The 11,803-nt window shown below is 39.2% G+C and overlaps 1 protein-coding gene across 6 annotated transcripts; it reads right to left on the reverse strand.

The window, feature by feature from the left end:
- Positions 1 to 794: 794 nt before the first annotated feature.
- On the reverse strand, positions 795 to 10,918 carry chb (CLIP-associating protein). 6 transcript variants are annotated; one of them, XM_017622144.1, is made up of 4 exons: positions 10,325 to 10,918; positions 10,070 to 10,254; positions 9,529 to 9,860; positions 795 to 7,120 (listed from the first exon to the last, which is right to left on the reverse strand). In XM_017622144.1, exon 4 carries the CDS (start codon positions 7,025 to 7,027, stop codon positions 2,552 to 2,554), a length of 4,476 nt encoding a protein of 1,491 aa, XP_017477633.1. In that variant the 5' UTR covers positions 7,028 to 7,120; positions 9,529 to 9,860; positions 10,070 to 10,254; positions 10,325 to 10,918; the 3' UTR covers positions 795 to 2,551. The 6 variants fall into 6 exon arrangements, with proteins under 6 accessions (XP_017477633.1, XP_017477635.1, XP_017477634.1 ...); XM_017622146.1 differs by lacking the exon at positions 10,070 to 10,254; XM_017622145.1 differs by having other exon boundaries at positions 795 to 7,115; positions 10,070 to 10,918.
- Between the last annotated feature and the right edge of the window lie 885 nt (positions 10,919 to 11,803).

The raw sequence follows: 11,803 nt of genomic DNA on the forward strand, positions 1-11,803 counted from the left end.
AAAAAAAAAAAAATTTTGAAAAAAATGTCGCTTACGTTATTTTGGCGGTTAGGGCTCGATATGTACATATGCATTTCAAAAGAGCCCAAAAATGATCAAAATCCAAGGCAAATTTTTTAATGTTGGTTTATTTATTAAATTTTCAATTATTTTGAAAAACTAAGCTAGTCTAAATATTTGTTTATTTCGCATATTAGCATTTTTTAATTAATGATCTCTCACTTCATGTTACATTTGTGTATTTGAATTCTTCAATTGTTATACATATGTAAATAATTTCCAATGACATTAAAATGCGCTAATTCGTACACATGGCGCGTTAGCGTATAGTTTTTAATTCGGTTATGGTATTTGCCAGTTCTACTAGAGCATTTGTTTCTTTACATACTGAATGCAAAGAATCTGTTGTTATTAACTTGTTGCAAACTATTTACTTAGCATTAATTCTTGCAACGAATTAGTTTCATGTACATATACATATATATCAATGTCAAGTGTATAACGAAATTTAAATACGTATTTATATAGTTCTAATTTTAATTGGATTACTTGTATTTATTTTTTTTTTTACGTTTATCTATTAATGCTTAACTTTCTGCTATTTGTTTATAAGGTTTCTTTTTTTGGTTACAGTTTTTATATACTTTTTTATTTCCTTTATTAAGCAATGCTTTTATGCAAATGTCCAATTGAATATTTAAAAACGAGTTGCAGTAACAAAAATGTATCGAATGATGCGAATGTAAAAAAGGCAGACTGAAGTAAATGATGGTAAAATTTTGGTTGTATTTTTCCCCTGCAAATATCAATTATTCGATTATAAACACAACACATTTTCATAGATATTTTGATTAGCAGAAAAAGTTACAGCTGCATACATATGCAGGTTTTTTTGTTATTTATTGTTTCTTGGAATAATTTTTTTTTTGCAAAAATAAACGCAGAGAAAGTGTCCACTTTTACTGAATTATTGTACAAATTAGATATTAAAGTATGCATATAACTTAGATGTAGGATTAACGCAATTAGAAATTAAATTTAGTTTTATTGTTTTTTTTTTACATGTATGTATGTATTTAACATCAATATTTTCGTTTTGCGTAAATAGTCGAAATATCGTTTTTAGAAAATCATTAAGCTTATAATTACATGAAATACAAGTAATAATTAAAAGAGGTTCGTTTAAAAATTACACTCAAAATTTACAAAATAAAATGCAACACAAAAAATAAAGTAAACATAAAAAAGTGGAAAGAAAATTTAGAATACATTTTAAAAATAGGACATTTCAAACATAGCAAGTGACAAAATCCTACAGATACCGGTTTACGTAACAATCAGCGCGTGTTTACAAAAACAAATAATTATTTTAGCTTTTTTCGATCGTATTCGAATGTTGTGTAACCGGAGAAAGTGCCCAAATTAATCATTGCTAGAGGTGTTGACAGGCGTGTGGCATTGTTAATTAAACATTTTATGTATAAAGTTACGGAGACAAAGAATGTGCGAGAAAAATTAGTTTCAGTTTTGTTCTTTCTACCACTCGAGTTAATTAAATGTTATTATAACTAACAAATTACGATTAGTTATCAGCGATATCAGTATCAATTAATTTATAGGGATTTCTTTTTAAATATACATATTTATGTTCTTTTTTTTTGTTTGCTTATAAGTAAAATTATGCAAATACATATTTAATTTCTAATGTAAACTCGCAAGCAGTCGCTCATAACATAAGCTGTCATGCTTTAGCCAAAGTGGAGTCGAACGAGAATAAATGCAAATCAGGTCAAAACGCAAGAAGCAATTGAAAAGTGCTGGATTTTATTATTTAAACTACTGATATCGGTTGAATAAAAAGCAAGGTTATAAAACCAGTTTCGAGTATTACAGCTCGTAAACTCGAAACTCGGGAAAAGTATACTTTTTTTTTTTTGAAGAATACCGTTTCTGTTTTACTCGGAATACTTACTAAAGCCGATGGTGTGTTGTACTGCAATTGAACAGCTTACTTAATTAACTATTTCCTAAGCCGCATTCTTTTGCAATCAACTAATTTTCAAACATTAACCAACGGCCGCGCCGAAATAAAAGGGCCCTCCATATAAACAAACTATCAATTTTTCCGTAGCAACTTATTTTTCCGATTATATTAGCGCGTTTTTGGAATAATGAATACGTTAAAGCGATTTTCGCTTACAACAACCCGATCACCTAACCCCACTTTGGCACCCCAGCAAGCCAGCAAGCTGCTTAATCTGTGTTAAAGAGTATTGCATTTAATGCCTTTACCTAGATTAAGAAAATTTTAACAAATCCAAACACAACATGTACGCACACAACATACACATATACACAACACCGCCCCCACAGTCGACGGCGTTCCAATCCATCAGCTTAACAAACGATTGAGTGCCGAAGAATGCTAACGACCGCCGTACATTTATTGGTGCTCGTATCGTTGTTGTTGTTGCTGCTGCTGCTGTGGTGATTGCCGCCGATCTACGTCCGCAACATCATCGCGCGTCGCCGTCGTATGTGTGCGACGCAATCATGATGATGAAGCTGATGAATTTTTCGTTGAACTGCCACCACCGCTGCTTCCGCGCTGCTTGTCGATATACACATTCAATAAACGCACTTTGCTTGGATTTAATACCGACAATTTCGGTTTCACCTTTTCCTCACCCATCACTATGTAGAGCTTAACGATACAGAAAACAGCTGCTTTCCGCACCATCGATTCGCTGTCGTCGGTGAGGCGCGCCAAATTCGGAAATATGCTATCCAAATGAAATTCGGTCAATTCGGCGCCGTGACGGTCGGCCAGCTCAGTGAGTAACTTGACAGCGCACAAGTTCATCGGATAGCAACTGGTCGCTATAACAGGGTTTACAATATTTATGGTGGCGTTCAGTGGCAACGAAGATACAATACGCGGTATGATCAAATCGATTTCACGCGCTGTCTCCTTACTGTGCGGATAACAATTGATAATGCGCAGCAATATCAGCTCAAGGAAGTTAATCCAAGTATCCTTCATTTTGGTGCTGCGTACAATTTTGCCGAGCACACTTATCACGGCGATCATCACATCAGCTGTTTGTGATTCTAATAGCCCGAGCAGCATTTTCATGATCGCGCGGAAATGTTTGTTTGGAAGCTCGCAATTGCCACCTTTAATGCAGATCTCCAAATTGGCAAGCGCTTGCTGGAGCTGATCCACTGGCATATCAGGTTTGAGGCCACATGCCACGCGTATAATTTCGCTTTCGGTCAAGCCGCTTTCGAGCACAATTTCACCGTTCGAGGCGACGGTGTAGTTGCAACGAGAGCTATGATGTGTGGAGCCACTTACCACGGCTGTGTTGGCGTTGGTTGCTGATGTGAGTCCAACATTTGTGGTCATGCGTTGATGTTGTTCCAACAGGTTTGCATCTAAGCGCATTGTAGTGCTTTCCGGTGTATTCGATTCCGTAGTGGTGGCGGACTGTGTCTTTGAATTGGAAGATGCACACGAGTCTTGCTGATCGTGCAGGTAGCCATTATAGCCGTTGGCATTGGAGAGCGAATGATACTGACGTGTATTATTGGTGGCTGACTCAATGCCGACACCTACACCAAAGCAATTACGGATCTCCTCGGATGTTTTGTGTATATTATGCTGAACATCAGCCTCCGAGTAGAGTTCGTGGTCGACTGACGACTGTCGCGAGCGGGGACTAGTATTGAACTGTGGCTGCAGCGACGAAAATGGTCCAAGCGATGGGCTCTGTAACGGCTTAGGACTGGCACTTGAATGCGGGGAGGATGGTGAATTTGTGCCGGAAGTACTGCTTCGTCGCAAATGTGACTGAATGATGGCTTTTGCGGTATCCTGATAGCCCTTAGGTAGGCTAGACAACAACTTGGTCATTTGAGGTGTGCTGCGATTATAGAGCGCAATGAGACATTTACGCGCTTGATCACGCAGATCTTTGCTCTTGGGGTCACCGGCTTGTTGGACAATTTTTAGCACAGCCTTATCAACCGCCAACGGTCCGTCTTCGGAAGGAAAGTCGGTGGATTTGCAGTAATTGGTTGCCAAGTCAGTGAGGAATTTTAGTATGGCTATTTTTGTTTTAGTACAGGGAGTTTGCGCTGTATCGGCTAGTATGCGGAAGACATCCCTAAGCTGTTGGTCGGGCGGGAAGTATTCATGCACCACTTGTAAGGTCTTGTTAATTTTAATGTGCATTGAGTTGAGCAACTCCATGCCAAGTTTGTTGAATAGTCGCGTCAATAATACGAACAGCCAGTCCTGTAGTTCGTTGGCATGCGTTAGTATCAGCTCGGTAACTGCTTCAAGAAACAATGAGTACACCTTTGTGTGTGTTTCCACGAATATTTTACGGAACATATCTAAGACAGCTTGCAATTGTTGTGGTGTCAGTTGATTGCCATCGGCCAGGTACTGAGTCAAGCTGATGACACCGTCCTTGCGTTCGGACCAAAGCGACGAGTCACAGTACTGTATGATAGTATCAATGTCGTCGAATGGTGCGCGTGTGCAGCTCCAGTCCAGGCGGTTTCGTGAACCTGACAGTGAATAGTTCGAATTATTGCCGCGTGTCATTGACGAATCAAACGACCGCTCCGAACACACCGACGATGCCTCGGAGTCGTCGGACTCGTCGCGCGGCAGCAATTTGCGACCCATCCTCAAACCAGCCGTATACCCGCGCGAATACTCGCCATAGTCGATGGCCCGCTCCGATTCCGGTGAAAGCGCGTCAGCCAGTGCGCTTTCTGCTTCTCGGCTCTGCGGCAATATGCGCGCAGCAGACAAGGAACGCGGATTACTGCGCTCAGGAGTGCGTCGGGCTGAGTTAGTAGCGCTATTCTTGGAATAAATACTCCGTTTCATGGCAACGCGGGTTGGACTAGTTTCCCGCGAGCTGGTCAATGAACGCGGTATGCCAGAGGCCTTTTTCGGTATGGTACCAGTTATCGGTCTATAGCCGTATGGTTCGCGCAATTTAGAACTGGGCGATGTGGAACGCGAACCAGGTTGCGATTGCGATACTCCAGCGCGGCCACGTGTACGCGCCGCAATTGCTACATTTGACGGCGCAGGTGTACCTACGCCCGTCGTTGTGGCACCGCCCATATATCGTGGACGTGGTAAAGAGGCTGTGCCTGCAGTGCCTGTACTGTTAGATGTCGCAGCAGGCGCATTGCCAACAGTGCTTAGTTTCTTGCGTGGATAAAACGAATATTGTGCGCGTGCTTTGGCACGTTGGGCTGCAGCAGTGTCTACTGCGGACACGCTGCGCATGCCCGCCGCCGGCTTCTGTATTGAACCGGGTGAACGTTGGAATCGCGGTGCTGCCGCTGCAGATCGACGTTCGGCCTCGATGAGCACATTGCCACCATCACGCTCTCGTTCTAGGGCACGTTGCGACGCAATATCAAGCGTTGTGTATATCTGATCAGCAAGTTCCGGGAAATGCCGCCGAAATTTCCAATAAGCGCGGCGCGAATGACGACGTGCCTCATTATCTGCATCCGCAATCGTGCGCTTGAGTACGTCACGTAGTTGTTGTGAGCAGCGCTCCATGGGTTTTGTTGGCCACTCATCAAACATTAAACAAAGCATTTCGCACAAAGCGGCCCGAATGTCCTTCGATTTGGATTGTTGTAGTGTGTCCGTAACAAGTTTTATCATTTTCGGCGAATGTGCGTACTTGATGATGTACCTGAGTGCGATATTCGATGACGATGCGATAACTTTGGCAGAATTTTGAATTAAATTTATAAGTGCCTCCATGATAGCCACGCAGAAAGGTTCAAATTTGTTACGTAGTGTCTTTGCCATATAAGCGATTGTAATGCACGCCTCACGTATAACCTGCGAACGCAATTCCTCCTTCAATATGTCGAGGAATGGTATTGAAAGATCTTTCAATTGCGCCACGAATTGCGGTTGCGATTGTATATTTAGCATTAACAGTGAACGTATTTTCTTCAACGAATCTATGCGCTTCTCCCAATCGGCATTCTTATCGCTTATTACAACAATAATATTCCTATAAATGTCATCCATGTCTTTTGGATGAAATATAGTTAATTGTGGCACAATTTCGAAAGTCGATTCGAATATTTCAGCAGTGACAGCGCCAGCATCGCTACTTGCACTCGATTCCTGTGCACTGGGCTTACTTCGCATTGTCGAAGACACAGTACGCTTAACGATTTTCGTCGGACGATCACGAACACTCACGTTGTCGGACTCATCGTGACCATTATTGGCGGCGGATGCATTGGTTTGCAGAGCCGATTTCAGCAATAGACCTTCTGCTTTAATTTGATCGAATTTCTGTTCTAGTATCGCTAATTTGGTAGTGGGTACATCATCCATTTTACGCAAGTCCGCACGCAATCGATCACCAACATGCTTATAAATCTCCACCAGCGTCTGTATAGCTGCATCGCGTACGGTGGCCGTAGGATCGCCCAGCAATGCGCTAATAGGCTGTATATAGGTGCGTACACTCAATTGCGATGTGCCATATTCGTTCAACGTGTTCACGATGGTCTGCAAAAACTCTTCGCGTACTTTGGCATTCTTGTGCTTGAAGCAGGCGACTGCAAGCTTATCAATGGTGGTCTGTGGTGCTAGCACTTTGTATTCCATTACAATTTGCAGCAGCAATTGTGCTTTCTCACGTACGGTATCCTTGCTGTCGCCCAGACGATCGATCACATGAGGCAACACGGTTGCGTTATACGCATTAAAATCAGGACCAAGTCTTTTGATTAACTCTGAAAATGCTTCCAATGATTTTTGTGCTATTTTAAAATGACTGCCAGTTAGCCAAGGCATAAGACCATCCACAAGCATGCCCAAATCCATGCAAACAATCGAATTTGACTCATCGCTCAGGAATGTGACCAAGTCTTCGGCGAGCAGAGCTTTGACACGCATATCGGCTTTAGGCATCATTTGAATGAAGCCATCCAAATCGTTCGGCTTGCGATACGCCATATTTGTGATTTTTTTGGAGTATTCGTATTTTGTTGAGGGTAGTAAATAATTAGTGTGCGGCTACGGCTACACGCCGTAAAGTTATTATCTATACTGAAAATATAAGTGAGAATAAATATTAGCGATGATAAGTTTGGCATTATTAACTTTAATAGAAAATTGCTAGCTTGTTGCTGTAAAAGCACTGTTTGTCCCTGCTGAAGTTAGTAAAATTGTTCACGTATTTGAGATTTTGGTTTTAAGGAAAGAAAGAAGACGCAGAACGCTTTACATTATCTACATGGTACATACATGTATCTCCATTGGAAAACATTAATGCACAATCGCCGATTTGAGAAAACCCAGAAGTAAAAAGATTTGCTAACATAAATACATTTAGATATTTCCGTTGGCAGGACTACTAGTACGAATATTAAATCACTTTTAAAACTCAAAGCATTCAGTTCTTTTCTTTGTTTGTTTCTGCATTATGCTTACTTTTAATGATGCTTTTTTTAAATCTGTTCAACACAGTCGCTAAACCAAAACAATTTATACGCCGCCGGATGTTATGAAGGCTTTCTTAAGCTTTAGAAATTTAATTAAGCATGGAAATCACTAAAATAATGGCTATACTACATATTTCCACACAGATAATATTTTATATTATAAAAAAAGAAAACTGATAGAAACCACCTTTCCGTATATAATTATTCTTGTGCAGTTTTGTATGTATATATGTACACAGCCGTTTTTATGTGCCACCTTGATGGAAAAAGTGTTTTCTTTTACCTTTCTTTACTTGTTATGCTTTTGACAACTATGCATATACATAACATAGATAAATGTTACCGCAGCTGACATCGACCCACCAAACTGTCGACCATATGACGCGAGTGTGGGAGCGGTTGGGTTTTAGCGAGTGAATCATCTTTCCTGGCTTTGTAGCAAAAAACTATATGTATGTATGTACATAAAAGAGCAAAAAATGGAACTACCGGCTATGGAGCACGGCTTCGTTCGTTTCTGTTTTTGTAAAGGTGGCTATAAGGTGTGTGTGTGTGTGAGATCTAAGAGTGGCGTATACTCAGTCTGTTCAATATTTTCATACGTTCGCCCCACCGCCCGCCTGCTTGATCCGCTTTTATTATTTATATTCATATGAATTTACTTATTTGGGTAAAATAAAAAAAATCTACGATATTACTTCCACGACGTTAGTGATTTATTCCATTTCTTTACACGAATAATATATGCGGTTGTGCTCTTTTATTCTTTCTTATTATTGTTCCTTTACTTTTATGGAGAATTATAATTGCCAGCGTGTTTATTGAGAATATCTGGCTGAAAAGTACAATAAGTATGAACAATGAAATGGAAAATGCTAAAAAAAATCTCTATTACAATCAACAAAGCAGCCAATTGCCAAAGCAACGATAATGCAAATAAAATATAAACAGTGGAAAGATAACATATACCATTTAAGAGGTTGATTTGTGAGCATATCGAAATCTAAAAAACCTTTACCAATTTAACAATTAGGTACATATGTAGGTAAAGAAATGCAAACAATGTTTACACATTACTAAGTTAAATACAATAATGACGTAATGGCAAGTTTCAAAGTCCATCAATTTGTTTATACATATTGCTTGTTTTTTTTCTTTTCTGTTCCAAAATTAATTCAATTAAATTCACTCCCAAATTAAGTGGTTTTGACATCCATTTACCCTACGTTACAAATTTTATAAAAAACATGTTCTCGCCAACTTTTCGTTTTGAGGGTATAACAAATGTATGTGTGTAGATGAGGCGCAAGGCAACACGAACTACAAACATATATGTACATATACACAACCACAACACAGCGGCCGTCAACGTTGCCATCGTCATCGCTCCAACATCGAATTTAATGCATACGCAATTTTCTATTTATAAGTATCGTTTTGTTCAGTGATTCTCACTTGAACTGAAAGAAACAAATTGGCAAACGTTGCCGGTTAACGTACAAACATGTCCCCACCGACAGCAGTGCACGAATTGATGACGGATGGAGGTGCAGAGAAAATCTCACTGCACGCGCTGCGTTGATAATTGGCCAAAGAAATGTCAAAGTGATCCCAAATTGATTTCAATTGGACGAGCAATAAACAAATAGATATGAACAATGCCGTCGTAGCGGCACTCGCTCCAACCACTGAAGTAAACATCATTAAGACATACATACTTATATACTTAAGGTGCAAGCTAAGTTTCTCCATTGCGATGTGGTCACATTGCGCCCTCCAATTACTAGTTTAAACATGTAAAAAAAACCATCGAAGTGGCACATAAAACTCACACAAATCAAACGACTTCTATGTCTCAATTGTGTACTTTCTGTAATCAGTTTTGGTAGTTTTTATCATAGTGAAATAATTTTATTACAATAATATTATTTCACTATAGTTTTTATCATGGCTTTCAGTCTCAAATGTCAGGTGTATTGCAATTTTAACCAATTAAATGATTTAAAAACTCACCGGGTGAAAAGAAAGATAAAATTTCTTTCTATAACCAATAATGATAATGCGGCAGCGCTAAATGCTGCTTCGGCTGCAACACCGTCAGCAATGTCTGCCGACCGCTTTGGCGAAAAATGCGCTGTGACAAGTTCTCGGGTTGGGTGGTTGCTAGCGCTTCTTCTTCTCCGACTAAATTTTGATCTTTCCGCCCTCCCTCAAACGAGAAGTTGGCAAAAATTGATTTTCCAGTAGGGCCACTGTTTCAAGAAATCAGGAACCTACAGGGCGTTTGCTCTCTCCTTGGTTGACACTTTCGTCGATTCGTCAACTTGTGCCTTGCCTAGGAATGCCTGCAAATTTTTCACTTTTATTAGACACCAAATCTCACTAAATAATTTTATCAATGCGACCGGCAATAAAGGACATTTTCAGGTTATGTTTAATTTGCTAAGGTATTGTATTTTCATATGTTAATAAATTTTTAATAATTTTTCTCTATAGTTATTTATCGTGTCCGATGTCCAAAACGTCTGCTGTTGCTTTTACTGTATGTACTCACAATTAACAAATTCCAATGTCTTTTTCGTCTCTCTTCTATGCACTACTTTGCTTGCCTTGGTCGTTGCTCCTGTTGGTTTCTGCTTTGCGGAGTTTTTCTTTGCTCAGTTTTTCTCAAATTTATATTTGTTTAATATTTTATTTATTCTTTTTTGTTTAACAATTCGCATAACTTCTTTTTACGTACTGTTTTAATAAACCCTGACGTTATCCATGGCCTCACCAACAAAAAAAAAAAAACACAACAATAACTTACATACACACAAACTCGATTCACTCGCTTCTGTTTTACCACTCAATTCGCGTTTCTCGCCGTTTCTCTGCTCAAGCTTTCCAATGAGTGACGCAGTTGCGGTGGATCCACTTTTTTCCCAAATTTTATCTGCAGCGACGCACACTGTACTGCTTTAAATTACAAAAGTTTAATTTCCAAACGAAATAAATGCAAATTTGCGATTTTGTCACACTTTGCCATAACTTTTGCACATATTTTCGATTTGTTCGAGTTTTATTTTTAGTTTTAAATTCACAGTTTTTGCAGCCACACGCAGAAACGTTGGAAGTTTTTCGCTCTTCGTAAAATTATGTCATTTTCAATTTCGTCTAGTGATGAGCAATGAGCGATATTTCACTATCGGTGATTTTTGCAGTATAATTTGAAAATCAGGCATAGCAGAAGATAATAAAGGTCGAGAAAAATTTACGATGATTTTGGAGGCATTAATAGTTAAGTTTCTCTAGTATTTTTCTGAAGTTCCGATGCGAAAACTGCAAAAAATCGCAGCCATTCGCCGATTGACACAAAATCATCATATCGCTCATCACTAAGTTCTGCCGTCAAAAGTCAAAATGCCAAAACCGAAAAAACATCAGATAAATGTCAACAATAAAGAAATTAGTCTGTTCCAAAGCAGTCCGGTTTACAGGATTTAGTCAGAACTTACAGGAAGTCGTTCCTATTGACATAAAACCTGTAAGTGGGAACACATTTAAGAGAGTAACTGAGCAACTGTTCCTAGTCAGAAGTTACAGGATTTAGTCCGGAGTTTTTCTTCCTGCAAGTTCATGAAAAGTGTCAAACGATCAGCTGATTTGCATGTGCAAACAAAAATAGAAAGCGGTGAAAGCAAATAACCTTATATTTGTACAAAAATGGAAGTAAACAACGAAATATTTGAATATGTATAGATTTTAATAATTATTTAGTGATATTTCAGCCAAATCAGTGTAGTACCAATGACATGTAAACAAACCGTCTGACGTTTTTACAGGAAATAGTGCTTTTTGCGTTCCTATGCACTTCTGCATCTGTTCTCCTTTTACTCTCATTTGAGAGCGTAAAATTGTAGTTTGACAGTTCCACAGGTTTTAGTCCGAAGTTCAAAGGAACAGACTATATCTAAACGAATGGAATTGGATATTATATGGGACCAAATATCGGTTACACCCGATTTACATGATTCAAGTACTTGAAAGCAATTCTTGCTCATTCTCTTTTGTGTTTTCTATTTGCTTTTACACGTTTCAATTCTGTTGAATTCAAGTTTTTGGTTCTTTAAATGGGAAGCAACGAAAATGCCAAAAGCAAAGCAAGAAAGTTGAAACGACTTGACGGTACAGACGCATGTGTACTCGTCCCTTTTCTTCTCACCCCCTCTCTTCCACATGCGAGCAGAATTGAATTCAATACTTGAACTGTGTAAAAGCAGTCTTAGTGCTGAGCGAGTCCGAGCTG

This window comes from Rhagoletis zephyria, unplaced genomic scaffold (genome assembly GCF_001687245.7).
Source record: "Rhagoletis zephyria isolate East Lansing unplaced genomic scaffold, Rhagoletis_zephyria_1.1 Rzeph_scaffold_02715, whole genome shotgun sequence".
Lineage (NCBI taxonomy): Eukaryota > Metazoa > Arthropoda > Insecta > Diptera > Tephritidae > Rhagoletis > Rhagoletis zephyria.

What these genes read in the sequence shown, in the direction of transcription:
- chb (XM_017622146.1), bottom strand. Translation starts at nt 7,027, where the DNA reads ATGGCGTATCGCAAGCCGAACGATTTGGATGGCTTCATTCAAATGATG.